This window comes from Penaeus vannamei, chromosome 30, assembly GCF_042767895.1.
Source record: "Penaeus vannamei isolate JL-2024 chromosome 30, ASM4276789v1, whole genome shotgun sequence".
NCBI classification, from domain to species: domain Eukaryota; kingdom Metazoa; phylum Arthropoda; class Malacostraca; order Decapoda; family Penaeidae; genus Penaeus; species Penaeus vannamei.
The window spans coordinates 6,377,916-6,397,915 of NC_091578.1; the positions used below are offsets into that span (position 1 = coordinate 6,377,916).

At 38.2% G+C, this 20,000-nt stretch overlaps 1 protein-coding gene across 1 annotated transcript in view; it reads left to right on the top strand.

The window, feature by feature from the left end:
* Positions 1–17,177, top strand: part of Mtmr6 (Myotubularin related protein 6) — a gene marked incomplete in the record, with an annotated part of 402,582 nt that extends 385,405 nt beyond the window's left edge. The window contains 13 exon segments of the mRNA XM_070142873.1: positions 2,951–3,108; positions 5,710–5,835; positions 6,129–6,263; positions 6,645–6,777; positions 7,046–7,278; positions 9,667–9,775; positions 10,122–10,263; positions 10,393–10,521; positions 10,823–10,949; positions 11,185–11,280; positions 11,790–11,975; positions 12,245–12,376; positions 12,828–17,177. Coding sequence (XP_069998974.1) covers positions 2,951–3,108; positions 5,710–5,835; positions 6,129–6,263; positions 6,645–6,777; positions 7,046–7,278; positions 9,667–9,775; positions 10,122–10,263; positions 10,393–10,521; positions 10,823–10,949; positions 11,185–11,280; positions 11,790–11,975; positions 12,245–12,376; positions 12,828–12,977 — 1,856 coding nt within the window.
* Positions 17,178–20,000: the final 2,823 nt, after the last annotated feature.

A 20,000-nucleotide genomic window follows, 5' to 3' on the forward strand; every position in this document is an offset into this window, starting at 1 on the left:
GTTTACTCATTCTGTTATTTTTTTATTATACTTGTGTCCGCTTTGATGAGCTTCCTCATTTTCAGGGGGCGGGGGTGAGGAGGGGGGCCCGGGCTGTTGTTGAAACGCGGCGTGAAATCCCTTAGAATTATTTGTTTCCTGTTGCAAATAGATAATACCGTGGGCTTTGGAGCGATTGCTTCGTGAATACATCCACGGGTACACAGAATAGCGTTCATTGCAGAGTTCTTGTTCCGTTGCACACTTTCTCCATTGCGCGGTGAGGGAAAAAACAGACGTCGACGTTATGCTCATTTCTCATATTGGGAAAATAATACGCCATTTTCCGGAGAGAGACGAAGAGGGAAAGCTTCGGCGAAGATGAGAAGGAGAAAAAAAGCAATTTAGATCAGGCGAGTAAACAGGATAATTTCGAAGGCGAATACGTCCGCCGGGCCGTCATATAACACGTTATTGGTGCGGAAAGAGCGGGTAATGAGAGAGGGAGAGGGAGGGGGGAGGGGGGGAGGGGGAGAGGGGGGGAGGGAGAGATGGAGAGGGGGAAAGAGGGAGAGATGTAGAGGGGGATAGGGAGAGAGAGAGAGAGAGTGGGAGAGAGGGAGAGATGGAGAGGGAGAGGAAGAGGAAGAGGAAGAGAGCGGGAGAGAGCCAGAGAGAGGGAGAGAAAGGGTAAGTGTGGGGATGGGGGATATGGGGGAGGGGGTTAGGCTGTGGATGGGCCGGGGGTAAATGGGCGTGGAACAGGGCCTTGCAATCTCCACCGCGTGCGTCGGGTGGAATCCTCGCCCGCGTATTTTGTTCGCCTTCATTGGGCTTCACACACACACACACACACACACACACACACACTCACACACTCACACACTCACACTCACACTCACACTCACACTCACACTCACACTCACACTCACACTCACACTCACACACACACACACACACACACACACACACACACACACACACACACACACACACACACACACACACACACACACACACACACACACACACACACACACACACACCCTTCGCCAGACACAGCAGCCGTCCATGTACATTTAGTGAAAGAGGTTTATACAAATGGCTATTAATTTAAGGCAAACATGCACTTGGCCTGAATATTCATGTTGTTATTTTTAGCCTCCAAAGTCCAGAGTAAATTAGTATCAATAGTTTATTTATAAGATTATTTATATATATTTGATCATTTATATTGAAATTATATTATTTTCATATATATACATAACATTATCATTTATCTTTCGTATTCTCTCTCTTTCTCCATTATATCTCAGTCCTATCCATCTCTCCAATACTTCACTTCCTTTTTAATCCTCTTTCTTTTTCGCTTCAGACGTGGAGGGGAATTTGAGGGGAATTTGAGGGGACCCTGTCAATGTGAGGGACGAAGCGAGGCATTAAAGCTCCTTGTGTGTATCTGAATATTTAGATAAAGAATATACTTGCATGCGGATCAGATACAGGGGTACTGATACGGATAAAGGTATGGATAACTATAGATACGGAAAGAGATAGACAGATAGATTGATAGATAGACGGGACTCTGTCAGAGCTCGGCATGAAAGCGTCCAGGAATATCCCGGGTTGGTTTCATCGGCTGGGCTCGGGATTGCGTGATTTTTGACGCTTGCATATGTCAGTGTGGGTGGGCGTTGCGTGGGAAAAGGGTTGGTCGAGAGGCAGTGTTTGAGCGGTGGGTGTTGCGGGGGAATGGGCGTTTTAGGAATGGGTTTGGGTTGGAATACGTGTTTTAGGAATGAGGTTGCGTGGGAATAGGCGTTTTAGGAATGGGTTTGGGTTGGAATACGTGTTTTAGGAATGAGATTGCGTGGGAATGGGTGTTTTAGGAATGGGTTTGGTTGGAATACGTGTTTTAGGAATGAGGTTGCGTGGGAATAGGCGTTTTAGGAATGGACTTGGGTTGGAATACGTGTTTTAGGAATGCGTGGGAATAGGCGTTTTAGGAATGGGTTTGGGTTGAAATGTGTTTCAGGGATGCGTGTTACTTGGGAAGAAGTATTTTAGGAATGGGTTTGGGTTGGAATACGTGGTTTAGGAATGAGGTTGCGTGGGAATAGGTGTTCTAGGGATAGGTGTTGCCTGGGAATAGGCGTTTTAGGAATGGCTTTAGGTTGAAATAAGCGTTCCAGGGATAGGTGTCGTGTGTATAGGCATCTGGTTAAGAGGCAGTCTGGGAGGTCGGTTTTAGCGAGTGCCGTACTGTCATTCGGTGCAGGTAACGGCGTTTGAATGCCCGGAATTGGAGTTTAAGCAGAACTCCTGTTTCGTGGATATGGCATCGTTGCTGTGAGTTGTTGCACTGTGCACGAGGTCCCGAGAGTGGCACTGCGTTTAGGGTTCTCGGAATGGCAATGCATCGGTTCAGAGGGTCAGCGCAGTGCCGCGACAGGAGTGCCAGAGACCGAGTTTTGGCACTCTCGAGGGGAGGGAAAAAAATCAGCTTCACCCGCCATTAACATGCAAATGGAGCCAGCAGTTGGGGATCAGCGACTCATTAAGCGAGTAACAACTTTGCAGCGTTAGAGGCGAAGGGGGTTTGATTGTGCCGATTAAAGTGTCGTTGGGTCCGTCGGAATCACTTATAAGTACTTACAAACACGGTTCCCCCGGCGCGTGGCAGGGGTTCGTCGCTCAGTGCAAGGTCACGTCCGAGTGGGTGCCATTTAACGAGGTCATGGCGCGAGGGGGGGAGGGGGCAAAGGGATTTTTCCCTCTCGTGTTTCTTGTCGTTTTTTTTTTGTTTGTTTTTTGTCAACCTTGTATGAATTCATTTGATATAAATTTTTAAAAAACGTTCATGGCTTGTTTCTATTTTTGGGGTTTTAACTACTGAATATGCACATGTCTTGTTTCTATTCTTGAATTTTTGACAGCTGAATATGTACATGTTTTGTTTCTATTTTTACAGTGCACTTGGAGGACCTCTACTGCTTCCACTACACGGCGAGCAACGACGACATCGTCAAGAGCATGGGCTGGGACATGTACAACCCCGCCCGCGAGTACCACCGCATGGGCGTCCCCTGCGACTCGTGGTCGCCCACCGCCCTCAATCACAATTATGAGGTAGGGAGAATGGTGTGTGTGTGTGTGTGTGTGTGTGTGTGTGTGTGTGTGTGTGTGTGTGTGTGTGTGTGTGTGTGTGTGTGTGTGAGAGAGAGAGAGAGAGAGAGAGAGAGAGAGAGAGAGAGAGAGAGAGAGAGAGAGAGAGCGAGAGAGAGCGAGAGAGAGAGAGAGAGAGACAGACAGACAGAGAGAGAGAGAGAGAGAGAGAGAGAGAGAGAGAGAGAGAGAGAGAGAGAGAGAGAGAGAGAGAGAGAGAGAGAGAGAGAGAGAGAGAGAGAGAGAATGGATAGGGAGGAGGAGAGAACATCGATAGAAAAGAGAATAGAAACAGAAGAAAACAGACTCCTCTTCCCCCAGCACCTCGCCGAAGCCCCTTCGCTCCCCAACCGCGAGCGAGCGCCGAGCTCGAAATTGAGAGCCGACCGTCACACGCCCCGCCCCCGCCCCCGCCCCTCGGTGTCCCGGCGCCATTAGCAGCGTATTGGATAGCCGCGACCGCCCTCAGTCAGACGCCGGGACCTCCTCTCGGCCCGACGGCGAGCTCTCCAATTTGCATTTACTCCCAGACAATTACGCGGGCGGGGCGACTCGGCTGCGGCAGGTCGGCTTGGGGGGGAGGGGTCAAGGGAGAGGGTAAAGAGGGGTTGGCCTAAGGGGAGGGAAAAACGAGGGGTTAAGGGGGGGGGGGGGGTCCGCAGGTGTTCGTTTGCCGCCCACGCCCGCACGCACATTCCCGGGGTTCTTGTTCTGCGATTTTGAGGGAGGGATTTCTCTGTCTTTCTTTCTTTGGGGGAGTGAAGGGGGCGGTGGGGAAGGGAGGGGGAGGGGGGAGAGTCTAAGGGGAGGGAAGAAACGGGGAGATTAGGGGGAGAGGGTAAAGAGGGGTTAAGGGGAAAGATGAAATGGGCGGTTTAAGGGAGGGAGGATAATGAGGAGAAACGGAATTCGGTAATTAATGGGCGCGTTCTGGCAGGAATTATGCAAAATACTCCAAGCTCCTTATCGGGAAATATTTAGCTGCCGAGAGAGAATGAGAGAAAACGAAGAAGAAAAAGATAAAGGGAAAGCGAGAGAGAGAGAGAGAGAGAGAGAGAGAGAGAGAGAGAGAGAGAGAGAGAGAGAGAGAGAGAGAGAGAGAGAGAGAGAGAGAGAGAGAGAGAGAGAGAGAGAGAGAGAGAGAGAGAGAGAGAGAGAGAGAGAGAGAGAGAGAGAGAGAGAGAGAGAGAGAGAGAGGGGGGGGGGAGTTAGAGAAAGAGAGGGAGAGAGAGGTATAGAAAGAGAAAGTTAGAGAAAGAGAGAGAGAGGGGGAGATTAGAGAAAGAGCGGGAGGGAGAGAAAGAGTTAGAGAAAGAAAGAAAGAAAGAGAGGGAGGGAGAGAGAGTTAGAGAATGAGAGGGAGAGAGAGAGAAAGAGAGAGAGAGTAATGGTTAGAGAGAGAGAGATAGTGAGAAATATCGAGATAAAGCAGAAATAGCAGGAAAGGAAAAAAACAAAGTAGAGAAAAAATGAGGGAAAAAAGAATCTCAAACAGACAGAGACAGAAAAGAATATGCATGAGCGAGCGATAACAAGGCGGCGGGGGAGCCACGGCCCACAGATGCAGGGTCGTGTGTAGGAATCTTGGTGTCGTGTGCATCATCCTCTGTGGCCGAAGAGTCGCTTTATCATCCCCGGACACTCTCTACATCCCGCCATTTTTTCCACGATAAAGAATAAAGAGAGAGAGGGCGAGGGAGGGAGAGAGAGAGAGGTAGAGAGGGAGATGGAGATGGAGAGGGGAGAGAGGGAGAGGGAGAGGGGAAAGAGGGAGATGGAGATGGAGAGGGGAGAGAGGGAGAGGGAGAGGGGAAAGAGGGAGATGGAGAGGGGAGAGAGGTAGAGGTAGAGGGAGATGGAGAGGGGAGAGAGGTAGAGGGAGATGGAGAGGGGAGAGAGGTAGAGGGAGATGAAGAGGTGAGAGAGGGAGAGAGAGAGAGAGGGGAAACTTTCATCATAAAACCCAACTTCAGCGATTATGCAAGACTCGAGTTGTGAAGTAAGACTGTAGAGGGTTGGGAGTGCCTTAATGAGCGCTGCTGAAGATTTGAATGACTCTTTTTTCTTCTCTGTTTTTCTCTTCTTTTATACGTTTTGAAAGAGAGTTGCTACTGCGTGTATTTTTGTGCGGTTTTGTGGGATCATTGGTTGTTTGCGGAAGGAGGAATGGTTGTACTAAAGCTGTTCGTTGCAAGGGTGGAAAATGTATAGCATTAAGAAACTAAATAGTGCCAGACTTTTTATTTGTCTTCTTTTTGAGGTAGAAATAAGTGTTTCGGTCATAATAAGGGCTCAGTACTGCATCTTCTTTAACTCGACACACGTCTTCCAAAGAGATATGGATAACATTCTTAGATATCATCTTTTTAAGCTTAAAGCAACAGCATAGGGATTAGATCCAAACATTTTACATTTCCAGATACTACATGGTATCATCCAACAGTATTTTATAGCCCATTTTGTTCCGAGATCCAGTTTGACCTCAATCAACAGTGCTGTATATCCTATTTTTTCAGAGATTCGGGGTCCAATTTCACAGTGTATTGATAAGCTCTTCTCCCGCAGATCTGTGACACGTACCCTCAGGAGCTCTTCGTCCCCGCCTCGGCGCCCACGAAGGTCATCCTCAGCAGTTCCAAGTTCAGGAGCAAGGGCCGCTTCCCCGTCCTCTCTTACCTTCACAAAAACCAGGTACTGAACTTCGCCATAACTATTTTGATTAGCGTGGGAGCTGTAGGAAGTCGGCGTGGAAGAATGTTTGAGGGATGTTTTCTTATTAATTTTTTTCTACTTTTTTTTAGAAAATCAAAATTATGAGGGGGAGAAAATAAGAATGGAGAGAGAGAGTGAGTGAGTGAATGAATAAGTAAGTAAGTTTGGAATTTGGCTTTTCCCTCCACTTCTTCGTAAATATTAGGCTTTCAAGAACGTTCACGAATTTCCAAAATCACTCGGCTAATATCATAAATATTTCCGACCCCCAGGCAGCGCTGTGTCGGTCCTCGCAGCCCCTCTCCGGGTTCAGCGCTCGGTGCGAGGAGGATGAAGAGCTGTTGGACTGCATCCTTCACTCCAACCCAAACTCTTCACACATGATCGTTGTGGACACAAGACCCAAGGTGAGATAACACTCTTGTTGCGTTGAGGTCGAGTGGAGTGTTTACATCCCTTTGGAGAACGTTGGGGTCTGTTTATGATTTTTATTGGCTAATCTTTTAAACAATTTTTTTTATACAGGCAATTTTTTAGGGATTTTCTCTCGTTTCCACTATGTATGGTTTCGCGTGTTCAATCTGCTTGTTACGATTTAACTTGAGAGTTCTTTACAGGCCTAATTGTAAAGCAATTACTGTAATACGAGGTACAAGTTCCCCCAGCATTTAGCAAAAGAGAATCCATTTCCAGGTTGCAAGCGCCCATTCCAAGTTTTATCCCGCGAAAACTTCTGAATCTGGGTTGGTTAAACAGGATGCTAAAATTATCTTTATTTGTCTCCACAGATCAATGCTATGGCGAACCGCGCGGCTGGAAAAGGCTATGAGAATGAGGCCTATTACGAAAACATTAAATTCCACTTCTCCGGGATAGAAAACATTCATGTCATGAGAGCTTCCCTTACCAAGCTAATTGAGAGTGAGTGCATAATTTATGAATTGTCATGTGTAAATCTGTTTCACACCTGATGTTGATGTTGGTTATAGTATAACGATTTTTTCAAATATTTTTGCTAAAGCTGTTCAGAAAAAAAAAGCATACCAAGTATTAACATTTATGCTAGATCGTATACTCTAAGAATATATTTGAAATATTCCTATCGCCATATATAAAATCACACCACATACATCCAAAGCTTTACTCCCTCCCATCATCCCAGCAATTTACGCCAAACTCCTTTTCGCAGCATGCCAGCTGGTTACCCCCTCGATGAGCGGCTTCATCGGGGGCGTGGAGTCGTCCGGCTGGCTGAAGCACGTGCGCTCAGTCCTGGAGACGGCGGCGTTCATCACCAGTTCTATGGTGGAGGGCGTCAGCGTCCTGGTGCACTGCTCGGACGGCTGGGATCGCACGGCCCAGACCTGCGCCCTCGCCCAGCTCATGCTCGACCCCTACTACCGCACGACTCAAGGATTCCAGGTGTGTTGCTTTGGTTGCTGGAGGCGGTCGAGGTCTGATTGTTGTTTTAGTACATGCGGTCTCTATATAATTTTCACATATTTTTTAAACATTGATAATGATGATGCATCACATAAGATGAGGAACTGTACTTTTTTGATGAATTATTATCTAAATACATGAAAGCAGACGATTTTAACATTTTCTTCAGTATGAGTTTCCTACAATTATGGTTAATTTGCATATGATAAAGGAATCTTTGAAGATGTTACATAATTAGAGTAATCAAAGAAATTATTCATACTGCAATTCCTTTATTGCAGATTAATTCTCCTTGTGGAATTCTGGCTTCTCTAGACAAGTGAAATGTGGAGAGTCGGTCCTTAGACTTTCGAGAGAAGCTAAAATAATGTATATTGTAAAAAAAATATATATATACTCATTTTTTTAGGAAATCAAGTTTCTAACTGTCTCTAAACTTTGCATGTTTTGTAATAATAGTAGCAACATATTTGTAGATTTTATTATGATGATGATAGTAGTAACAGATTTCATGATAATAATGGTTGGCTAACATATGATGATCAATTAAAAAACTTACATTGAAAACGGGATAACAGTTTGCTATTTAACCTTTGTTAATGCAGAACATGATTTGGTATTCATTAGTAATAATATTGATTAACCATTATCACCATCATTGCCATCATCATTATTTTCATCATTATCATTTCCATCATCATCATTGTCATAATCATAATAATCATTATAATTATCATCATCAATTATCAATCATCATATCATCACCATCAGTAATCATCAATCATCATTTTCAATCATCATCAATCATCATTGTCAATCATCATCAATCATCATTGTCAATCATCATCAATCATCATTGTCAATCATCATCAATCATCATTGTCAATCATCATCAATTATTGTCAATCATCATTGTCAATCATCATCAATCATCATTGTCAATCATCATCAATCATCATTGTCAATCATCATCCATCATCCATCAATCATCATCAATCATCATCATCAATCATCATCATCATCATCATCATCATCATCATCATCATCGTCATCATTATTATTAACATTAAAATTGATAATGGTATTAACAGTGAGAATAATGATAGTGATCACAATAATAACAGTCTCATAATATCTAGTTAATAACAGTAATGATATCAATAATATGAGTGACCGTGATATTAATGTAGCAGTATTGTACTTTTGGCACCATCATTGTAAACAACTAAATCAATAACAGAGGTATAACGTTCAGCATAAATTTTTCCAAATGACACACGTATCCACAAAATGGAACAATAATACTATGAACACTTACCCTCAAATGATATGCAATCCTGAAAGTTTTGGGAGCTGTTGGGAACTTGGCCAACTTTCCTCCAATGTGAGGAGAAAACTGGGAAAACTATGTAAAATTATGATTGTTTTAATGGGTTACCAGATAGGGGTGGCAGCAAGGGAGAGTTTGTAGAAAGATGAGGGGAAGGGAAGAAAAGAGAGGGAGGGAGGCAGGCAGGCATGAAAAGAGGGAGAAAGGGGAGAAAAAAAGAAGCGACAGGGAGAAGAGAGAGAGAGACAAAAAAATATAGAGGATTAGCAGAGAAATGAAGAAAGTGAGAGACATGGAGATAGAAAAAGAAGGCGGAAAGAAAGGAAGAGAAGGGGGAAGGAGAGGATTGAGGGGAGAGAAATAGGAAGGAAGGGAGGGTAAAAGAGTAGATAGACAAGATAGGGGGTTGAGAGGAGAGAGACTAGGGGAGAGGCAAAGAAACAGAAGGAAAGAGTAGAGAGAAACAGGAAGAAATTGAGAGAGGTGAGAGAAACAGGAAGAGTGGGATGGGAATGGGAAGAGATAGGGAGAGAGGGGGAGAGGTAGGAAAAATAGTGAGAAAGACAGAGAGAGAGAGATTTACGGATTTAAAGATTTAGTTTCAGTTCCATTTGTCACAATGGATATTCTTTGCTGTGAAATACTGTCTCTTTTATTTTGCTTCTAAATCTCCCCCTGTGTGCAAGGAATGGCCAGGGTTACCATCCACTGGTAGTGTGCAGGATCGAATGCAGGTCAGCAAGATTGCAAGCCCAGCATGTTACCACTGCACTACACAGCAGACATGGGAGAGGGAAATGTTAAAGTTGAAATGCCAAAGAACATGGGCTAAGGATGAGGAATTAAAAAAAAGAAATAAATAGGATATAGATATAGATATAGCTGAAACTAACAAGGCAAAGAAAAAAATAGATTAATGGAGATAGAAAAATAATGAATTGAGAAGGTAAGGGAAAAAAGGAAAAAATAGGAGATAAATCTATTGGTAATCTAGCACTAACTACTAAAGGCTGTCAATACATTCTTTCCTTTTATAGATACTCATTGAGAAGGAGTGGTTGGCATTTGGACACAAGTTTACTGATCGCTGCGGACACATTCAAGGTGATGGCAAGGAAGTGTCGCCGATCTTCACACAGTTTCTTGGTAATTGTCTTCCTCTGTGTATTTCCTTAAATAAAATGCCTTTAACTACTAAATATGATATGCTATCTGTAGCTGTGTCTCAGAAAGCTTTTACTGGATTGATCTTTATGGATGAAACAAATTTGTAAAATGATTTTGAAAATGCTCGTTTCTCAGGAAAAGTTTTGTAAATATAAATTATGTATTACTTGTCAGAAATTAAATATAAGGGCTGTATTAGTGTTATAAATAATATTATAACTGAATAAGTCATCAGAGAATCTATCATTATGAATATGATATATATGTTTGACCAGTATGTTTGTGGTGTACATATAGTATACAAACATAATCTAAATCATTTCAGATTGTGTGTGGCAACTGCAACAGATTCTGCCCTCAGCCTTTGAATTTAATGAAAGATATCTGCTAATTCTTCATGATCATGTTTACTCAGCTCAGTTTGGAACTTTCATTGGAAATTGCCAGAAGGATCGCATTGATCTAAGGTAAATTTGATATTTATATATCTGGCAGTATTTTGAGAAATGTTAACCCTATTTATATTTCAATAGAAGGATACACAAGTTCATAAAACACATAATCGCTAATTCATGATGGATCATGTGTCTGTACAGATTAGCAGAAAGGACTTACTCCCTCTGGGGCTACATGAAGATGCATGAAAGCGAGTACAAGAACCCTCTGTATCGAAGAGACTCAACTACAGATGTCCTCAAAGTCATTCTTTGTCCTCAGAGCATCAGGTTTGTCTTTTTTTGTTTTTTAAAATGATTATATTCATTTTTGTTTACATCTTTCTCCATCTTTTTCTCGTACTCTCAATTAAGGCCTTGCTTAAAATAAAATGTATTAGAAAAGCATAGGGCAATGTAACTTCAGCTTTTATGGCATAATTTTTCATTGTATGCAAAAAATATACAAATCATGGAAGTGTTTATAAAATTTATAAGACAGATAAAGGAAGAGAGTGGGGGGGGGGACACTATTTTACCTCTCCACTATCACTTAGTACAGGGCACAGCTGAACATTTTCCTCCCATCCAGGTTCTGGCGTGGCATGTACAACCGCTTCGAGAATGGTGTGCATCCACGAGAGCCTCTGGGTGATCTCTTGGCGGCAACAACAGAGCACACACAAGGGCTCACCGACCAGGCAGAGTTTCTTACAAAGGTGAGACTTTCTTTGATATAGCATTAGGAAAAGGAAGGAGAAGAAGGAAAACCTTGAGAAAACATTATGAATAAAGAGCAATAAAGAATGGAGAGGTGGATAATAGAATGGAAAGGAAGTCTCAAAAAGGAATCATAAAAATAAGATGGATACAATAAGCACAGAGCACAGTACACTGATGAGTCAGGTGCATTTACATTGATTTGTATTAATTGATATTTTTTCACATCCCCAGCGCATCACTTGGCTCAAGAGTGAGTTAGAACTGAAAAGTGGCCATTCACAGAAGAAAGACACAGACAACCGGTTACTTGAGGATGGAGCACAACAGGTATAGTATTTCCACTAAAGATGCAGATGTTCTGATTATAAAATAAAGTAGGATATACATTGAATTGAATTAATGAAATGAACATTTTTCTTCATTACAGTATAATGTTAGCATAAAGATTTTCTCTTAAAATGATATAACGGTACTATTTCATCCAAAGTACTAGTTTTATGGTTATGGTAGCAAAAGAGTTAATTTGCTTCATAAAGATTCACAATGAATCCAGAGAGTGGGGATGACTTAATGTTCCATATTCCTTAGGAATATTAAGGCAGAATTTGTGATAGAAGTCTTCTTGGACCAGCAACATTTCTCATCCCGTATTCTGGCTTAAAGTGGGTTGCTTTAGGTAGCTAGGACCAGTCTGACATCTACCAAACTGACACAATTTAGAAAACATGATATGCTGGTTTACAGCAATGATGTCAAATCAGCATCACTTCACTCAAGAAGATAAGCACCTGAAGAACATTTACACAGTGATGAACAATGAAATCTTACTTCAACAGAATGGAGACGAAAAGGTCAGTCCCTTAGTAGGTGGCCTGAGTATGCGAGAAGTCGAGGAGTCCCTGGTTTCCGTTGGTGCTTTGACTGTCAACAGTGCAGATGCAGCTGTTACACCTGAGAAACTCTCCCCAGGATCCAACTTTATTCATCCAGCACAGATCATAGAGAGCGGCAAAAGGTTGTTAGTAAGTAGTCTACTGGAGTCGTGATTTTTGGAGAGGGCAATAACATGATGCTGGTGATGTACTTCTCCTTTATTTGTACCTCTGTTGTACATTATATATATTTTGTTTGCTTCTCACTTTATGCAGGAAAAATGATTAAATTAATTGATTTTTTGTTCCATTTTCTTTTATTAGTAGTTATGACCATCTTATGAATCAAATTTCAATATCACTATTGCTGGTAACATATAAATTACAAACACACATATATGTTCCTTCTTTCTCAACAGAATCAGTTGTCCACGTACCAGTCTACTAGAATTCTTTCACCTGAAATCACTTCTGTAGCCCTGGATTGGAAGACCTTCAGAAATGTTCGAGAGTGTTCTTGTTCAACACCCTTTGATCACTTCAGTCGTAAGGTTAGTTGAGTCCCAGCCTGTTTCTTTATCACTGGATAAGATTTGAAAGAATAAAAGTCATTCATAAGAGCACTCGTAGAGAGATATGGAAATTTATCAAGTTGTACTGAGGAGAGATTTTTGGATAAAATGGAAAGTAAAAGATTGAAATTATATTATTTTGAGAGGGCTATCATCTACTGCCTTTTAGGAATATATATATATAGCAAGGTTACCAGAATTTGTATTGATATTTTGTTTAGTGTAATATAATTGATAACCTTTGAACATGAAGATTAATTATGAGTTAGCTTGATTACCTTTCTTGGTTGTATAATGCATGCATAACATTTATGAAGCAAAGTTACAATGTGATTCACTTTATGACAGTAAAATATACATTACCTTTTTTCACATAATTTTGAGAAAACATGTATTCTAATACTCTTCATGCTCCTTCTCTTCCTCATAGTACCACTGTTGGCGATGTGGAGAAGTCTTCTGCACAAGATGCATTGACAAGAAAGCAGCACTCCCTGGTCACTTGAGCCAGCAGCCTGTACCCGTGTGCCGACCCTGCTACAAGGATGTCACTCGTTCCATCTCCGTTGATACCCCATAGATAATTGTGGTTGCTATTGACACTGTGGATCTTTGATAATGTGGCCTCAAAGTTGTTGCTATTTTCTACCGTATATTTTGTGATGAATAAGGAATTTTCATGTAACTTCAGATCTATTTTCTTCTTATTTTTTTCACATAGGATGAAATTTGTTGGGTTGACCAACAGGAATTTTTGATGCAGGGAATATTAGAGGAGGTTATGGGTTTTGCCTTCTCAGGGTATTGTTAATCACAAATGTATCGTAAATCTTAACTGTCCAGGCTACAGGATAGTGTGGTGTGTATGCATTACTTTTGTATCTGTTCCTTTGATTTTTGTTGGAAAACTAAGTATCTTTGAGACAAGGAGCTAAATTTGATGAACAGGTTATTCAGTAATCATGTAATTCATGGAGGCTATTATCAAGACAAAGTTCACTTTTAGAATAATTTATAATTACTTATGAATATTTAGTGACTAAGATTATGATTATTCTAGTAAATTTAACTTGTATAAAAAAAATACATTGTGATTTCCTATCATTATATTGCAGAGAGCCATCATGAATGTGACACAGAATAAATCTGTTTATATCAACCTATATCAACATTGATTTGGCACTTTGATGCTGACATAATCAAATAAATAATTTGTAGTCATTTATATCAATTTTTTCCTTCTTTAATAGTAGAATCTAGATTTTAGGTCTCAGGAGCAGCCTAGTCATTTTATTTCATCCATATAACATTTCCAGATAATAATTCTTTTCCTTAGTTTGTCAGAGAAGAGTTGCTCCTCATCAGTTGTGATTTTCCCAGTGTACTGAAGGAAAAGGGTTTTCTAAAAGTTATGCACTGGCTATCTATGATATCAAAGGTTTTATAGCATTATTTTTTCAATAGAGGTTGTGACAGTTGGCTATCTGTCTAGTGTAGAATCAAGTGGTTAACATTATCCTGTCAAAGTTAAAATGTAATTGTTGAATGTGGCTAGTCACTACCAGTTTGATTTAGTAAAATGAAAGGGTACCGTTACCTTGTTAATTACATTTCTTGTTGTTCATTGCTCTCTTGGTGGTATAGTACCCCTCTTTTCAATATACTTCACAGTAGATCTTGCTCAGAAATAATTACTGATTTTGTAGTTATTAATCCTATGTATAGACTATTAAGAACACAGTAGAGGTAATTCTTTAAACATATTTTAAGTTAATGTTTTGATAACTCCTTGCACTCATTTTGTCCATATTGATTATCACTGACAGCCCTAATCTTGTAAGTTTGATCATGAAAGACAAAGAAAGCATGGAAGAGTCTCTCTATGGAACAGAAGATTCAGATATCTTATACCTTTGTTTATTCAGAAGACTTACTTTCCACACATGATATGGTGCATAATACCTGTCAGTAAGGATGCAAAATCTTATTGATGATCAAATCTTGGCTGTTTTATCCACAGTTTAGGTCTCTAGCAACTAAACAATCAATACATATTTGTCCAGTATTTATTATTGAGACATCCCACCTATTCTCATTTCAAGTTCAGGTGATTATGAAACAACCACAATCTAGGACTGAATTGTTCGAATAACTTTCAGGTAAACTAGATCAGCTGATTCCAAGAATAGTTAATTAATGATCTACTGCAGAGATGTAAGCTTTAGATTTTTATCAAGGCTGTCTGTAAATACATAATAACCAGACCTTAAACAAATGATTTTTTTTTCTAGTTCTAGCATCTGAAGTAGGTGATAATGACCCCACCTTACACCTCCCATAAGTAATGAAATCTTGCCCTCAGTGGCCAACTACCTTTATGCTACAATTTGTGGCTTCCCCTGTGATAGTGTGCATTGTGATACACAACCGAGGAATAGCAAACCCAGACTTGTGCATGATGCCACATGCAGTGTAATTAGTATACAGTAGCTAGAGTATTCTGCCATCATTCTAGAGTCTTTGGTTATTTAATAACTATCTGTAAGACGTGTACAACAGCTGATTGTAATCTGTCATATTATTTATATTCTTTGATGTTTGCTCATGGTCTTTTGGCATATTTATTTTGAAATTATGTCTGCAATGACCAGTGTCCACATACCGTGTACTGGTTAAGTTCCACAAAGTATCACAGCTGAGTTCAAATCATGGTGTTTTAAATCCCAAAACTCAATTGAAATGAGGTTTTTAATTATGATTTATATAAAATCTTAATTTTAAGTTCTTTACTCCAATTTTGTATTTTCTTTTGCTTGTGTATTATAAAGGTACTACAAGGATTACAGTTTTCACTTAGACTTTAGATATATTCACACAAGCATACTTTGTTTCAGGTGGTTGTGTAATTCGTATGTGCATGTGTATTTTCCTTTCTGAGATTGTCCCTTGACTCAGAAACAGATTGAAGCAAACAATATTTTGATTTTTTCTCTACTATATTGAATTTGTTACCATACAGGTGAAATATTTTCTTGCATAATATACAATTTTATAGTGTTCCACTGTATTGGCTTGAGGCTAGTATACTGAAATGAAAATTTAAAAGAGAATAATCAATGAACAAAATACTCTCATAAAAGATAAAATCTTCAAAGTCAATAATGTTGAATATGGATCTGATTCTTTGTAATGCAAAAATTATTATAATATATGTAGGACATTAGTGTTGCATACAAGACCAAATTGGTAGAGATTGAAAATATTATACCCCATAAGACTTGAAAGATATTTGGTCAGGGATGAAACCAATAGCTGAAAGCTTGAAAAAGTAAATGGAAATTACTATTATTGTTATTATTTTGAGTATATGATAATAACTAGTTTGTATTCAACATATCCAAAGACTTCTTTTGTATGCTGACCTTGTCATATTGTGTAGTATTTCTATACAAAACCTCTTTTCTGGAGTGTGTTAATATTTCATACATAAACCCACAATATTTTTGCATGATATTTGATCTTGCAAATATTATGTTTCAATACATATATACTTTTTCTTTTCTTTTTTTTAATAGGAAGTATACAGTACTCAATACATTTTATCATATCTCTATAGTCCGATTTCATAATATAACTTGAAGTGAGATCCTTTTTGGGTCACTGTACAAAGGTACGGAAGTACCGTGATAAAGAAATAAAAAGAGTTGCTTTATCAGTTTGAGCCTCTTATGTAAGTGTTCTGTGTTGTCAGCTTGTATCTGTTGAAATAGACATGAAGAAGTCCTGAACTCTATTGTTCATTTCTGTTGATGAAAAAAAAAAAAAAGAACCAAGCATATTTAGAAGAAAAATATGACTGCTTCAATTTTACAGCTATGAAACAAGACTCATCTGTTGTTTGTAGAAATCCACAAAAGACAAGTGCTTAAGTATGATAAAGAATATTTGATTATTTAACTGTAAAACAGTGTTCATTGGGTCATTATACATCAAAATTATTATAAAACAACAACGAAGACCCATCTCAACTGCAAATATCAAATTACTTAAATATAAATGTCTGTATTTCTTCAATGAAGTGAAACACATGTAGAGCAATACTCGTGTTATAAATATGTTACCACTCAAGCTTTGCAGTTTCAAATCTTAATGGATACTATTTATGTACATTTTCCAAGTATTTCATTTTTTTTGGTCATTCTATAATCTCTTTTATAATTCCCACTATGTATTATCAGATCTTTGTGATTTACCTTTTATATAATCTGGGGAAATGCCTCTGTATATGTATATCTGTGAATACTGGATTATTTTTCAATTTATTGTTCCACTACAAATGTCTCTGCTTGATGATCACTAAATTCTCAAGTTGAATAGTAACTTCACAAACAAAAAGAAAAAAAAAAGATAAAAACAATCTCTTATTTGCATTCCAATTACTGTTTTAAGAAAAGCCCACAATTCTTGATTACATTTGTATTTAATACTGGACTGTACACCCTTAATGGAAGGGTGATGTGTATCTTATTTAAGTTTCTTCAATCATTATGTGAGTGGTGTGTAGTCCATGATAACAATTTGTATTATGATATAATAATCTTGATCTGTAAATAGCAAAGCTCTTAACTTGTATGTTGTATATAGGATACTGGCAGCACCTAGACTTATGGGCCATTGGAAGAACTACTTATTTTTTACATGTACAATAATGCTGATATTGTTAAATAATGTTATGAATAGCAAGTCTATGATCTGAGGTGTGAAGTAAAGTAAATAAATATTATGTGTTTCTTATATCCTGTGGATACACAGTGAAGTGAATGTGCTAGATTTACATTAGAAGGTTTATTAGTAATTCAGCTTCAAAAGCGAAATCAAGAAAAACGGAACTAGATAAAACACAGAAGTAAGACTAATGCCCAATTTAGCTGGAGATCCTTGTCATTCGAAGTACAGCTAGGGTTAACAAAATGATTGATAGAAGAAAATATAGCTACCTAACTCTTGAAAAAAGAAATGGAATAAGTGAATTGCATTACTAAAGTAAAGGAATGGAGTCTATAATAATTCCTGTTTCTTAATTCAAATAATGAAAATGCTATCTAATGGAAAATGAAAGCCTAAGGAGAAACAGAAATGGTAATTATCATTGCAATAAATATGTAAAGCCAAAGGGGATATAAATAGGAATTTTCATTGCAACAAATATGGGAAGCCAAATGGGAAACAGAAATGGAAATTCTAATTGCAAATATGGGAAGCCCAGGAGGAAACAGAAATGGGAACTATCATTGCTGCAAATATGACAAGCCCAGGGGGAAACAGAAGTGAGCATTCTAATTACTTTAAATATGGGAAGCCCAGGGAGAAACAGAAATGGGAATTATCATTACTGAAAATATGGGAAGCCCAGGGGCAACAGACATGGGAATTATTGCAACAAATATGAGAAGCCCAAAGGGAAAAAATGGGAATTATTGCTGAAATTATGGGAATTATTGCTGCAATTATGGGAAGCCTAGGGGGAAACAATGGGAATTATTGCTGAAATTATGGGAATTATTGCTGCAATTATGGGAAGCCCAGGGGAAATGGAAATTAGAATTATTGATGCAAATATGGAAAGTACACTATAAATAAGGGGTGAAAATTACTGTACTTGTAGTAGCTAACACAAACACCCAAATTAATATAACATTGAAATGAATCATCAAAGTTCCCACTGACAATAGCAGTTTAAAAGTTTATCTATTTGAGGAGCTGTTAATAGAAGTGCCTTCCCCATTGTAGCCATCAGATTTCAGGTGGTTCCTTGTCTTGTCTTTACCGCTAAAACAACAGAGAAACTAGATTAAAAAATATGTGAGGCAAACAATCTGACTAATCATAGTGTACTGTAGAATCAATATTTAGTTTTAAAATTTGATGCCATACCCTTTTTTACGAACAGGGGGAAAAATGTGTCCCATTTGAGAACCATTGTACAAGAAAAAGTTTAGCAAGCTGCTTGATGTGAAGAAATCGGAATATCCTCTAAAAGATACAGAAAGTCAAGTGAGGAACAAACCTCCAAATATCGAAACATATTTAATTCAGTAATGATCTTATAGAAACCAGCAAAACTATGCACTTAACTGTTCCTCTCAAAAATGTACTATATTCTTTTTATTGTGTGGTCTCACTACACTCTTTGGCCTACCGCAGAAGAAATATATACGATTAACTTTAATCGTTAACATTTCAAGAAAACTATGAACCTTCCCCTGCTATACATATTGATGTACTCGAAGTGCCAATTACATATCTTGCATAATAAGATGATTTATTCTCATTTGTATATTCTTGTACATTCACCATTCAGAACAGTTCACTTGATATTGACATCATTACCATTATCATCATCATCCTATTATAGAACTTTTATAATATCATGATCATTATATTATCATAAATTCATTATCATCATATCATCAATACTATTTCATTATCACTATATTGTCATTATTAAATTATCATCACCATTATCAAATCATTATAATATCACTAACATATTGTCATACTATTGTGCTATTATGTCATCATTCTTACATCAATATCATATTATTCTCACACCATTATTATGTTATCATATTATTATTCTTATCATTATAAACATATTATTATATAACTTTATAACTCATATTATTATATAGTGTTATTATCATCATCATATTAAAATATCATCATACCATTATAATTACTATTACTATTATCACCATTATTATCACCACTAATATCACTATTACTGTTATTATTATTATCGTTATAACAGTTATTACAATCATCATTGTTATTATTATCATCATTACTATTACTATATCTATAACTACTATCTCCTTCCTGCTCATCATGAATCATCATTATTACTATTATTGTTATTATCATTATCATTATTATTACTATCATTAATATTACTATTATTATTTCTATCATTATCATCAATATTACTAGTATTACAATTACCTTTACTTGTATTATCATTATCATTACTATTTTCATTAGCATTATCACATTCATTATTATCATATCATTATTACTTTAAGGCTACTATTTGCAGGTGAAGTTGATAACAGTAACTATAATTCAAATTAACTATAACAATAATATCAAAAACAAAAATAATAATGACAATAATGGTTTCCAACACAAAACAACAGTAGTTATAATAATAATTAATAATAATGATGATATTTCCTATGCGACACATCAAATTCAAGTATATAAAGGCTGAAACAATGGTACTATAATGTATTCGATTATATTTAACAACTATGCTATGATTATATAAGATGAATATAATCAAGGTTTTATCAGTTGTCAACATTAAAGCAACAATTTGTTATTTTGTATATAAAAGTAAGATATCACTTAATCTTAATCTGAATACATTTATAAAACACACACACTCTCTCTCTCTCTCCCTCTCCCCCCACCATCCCTTCCTCCCTCCCTCTGTCTCTCTCTCTCTTTCTCTCCCTTTCCTTCTCCCTCTTCCTCTCTACCTCTTTCAGGTTTCGAGAAGTTTATTAATTAATCATTTTCAAGTAGAATAGAATCACTGAAA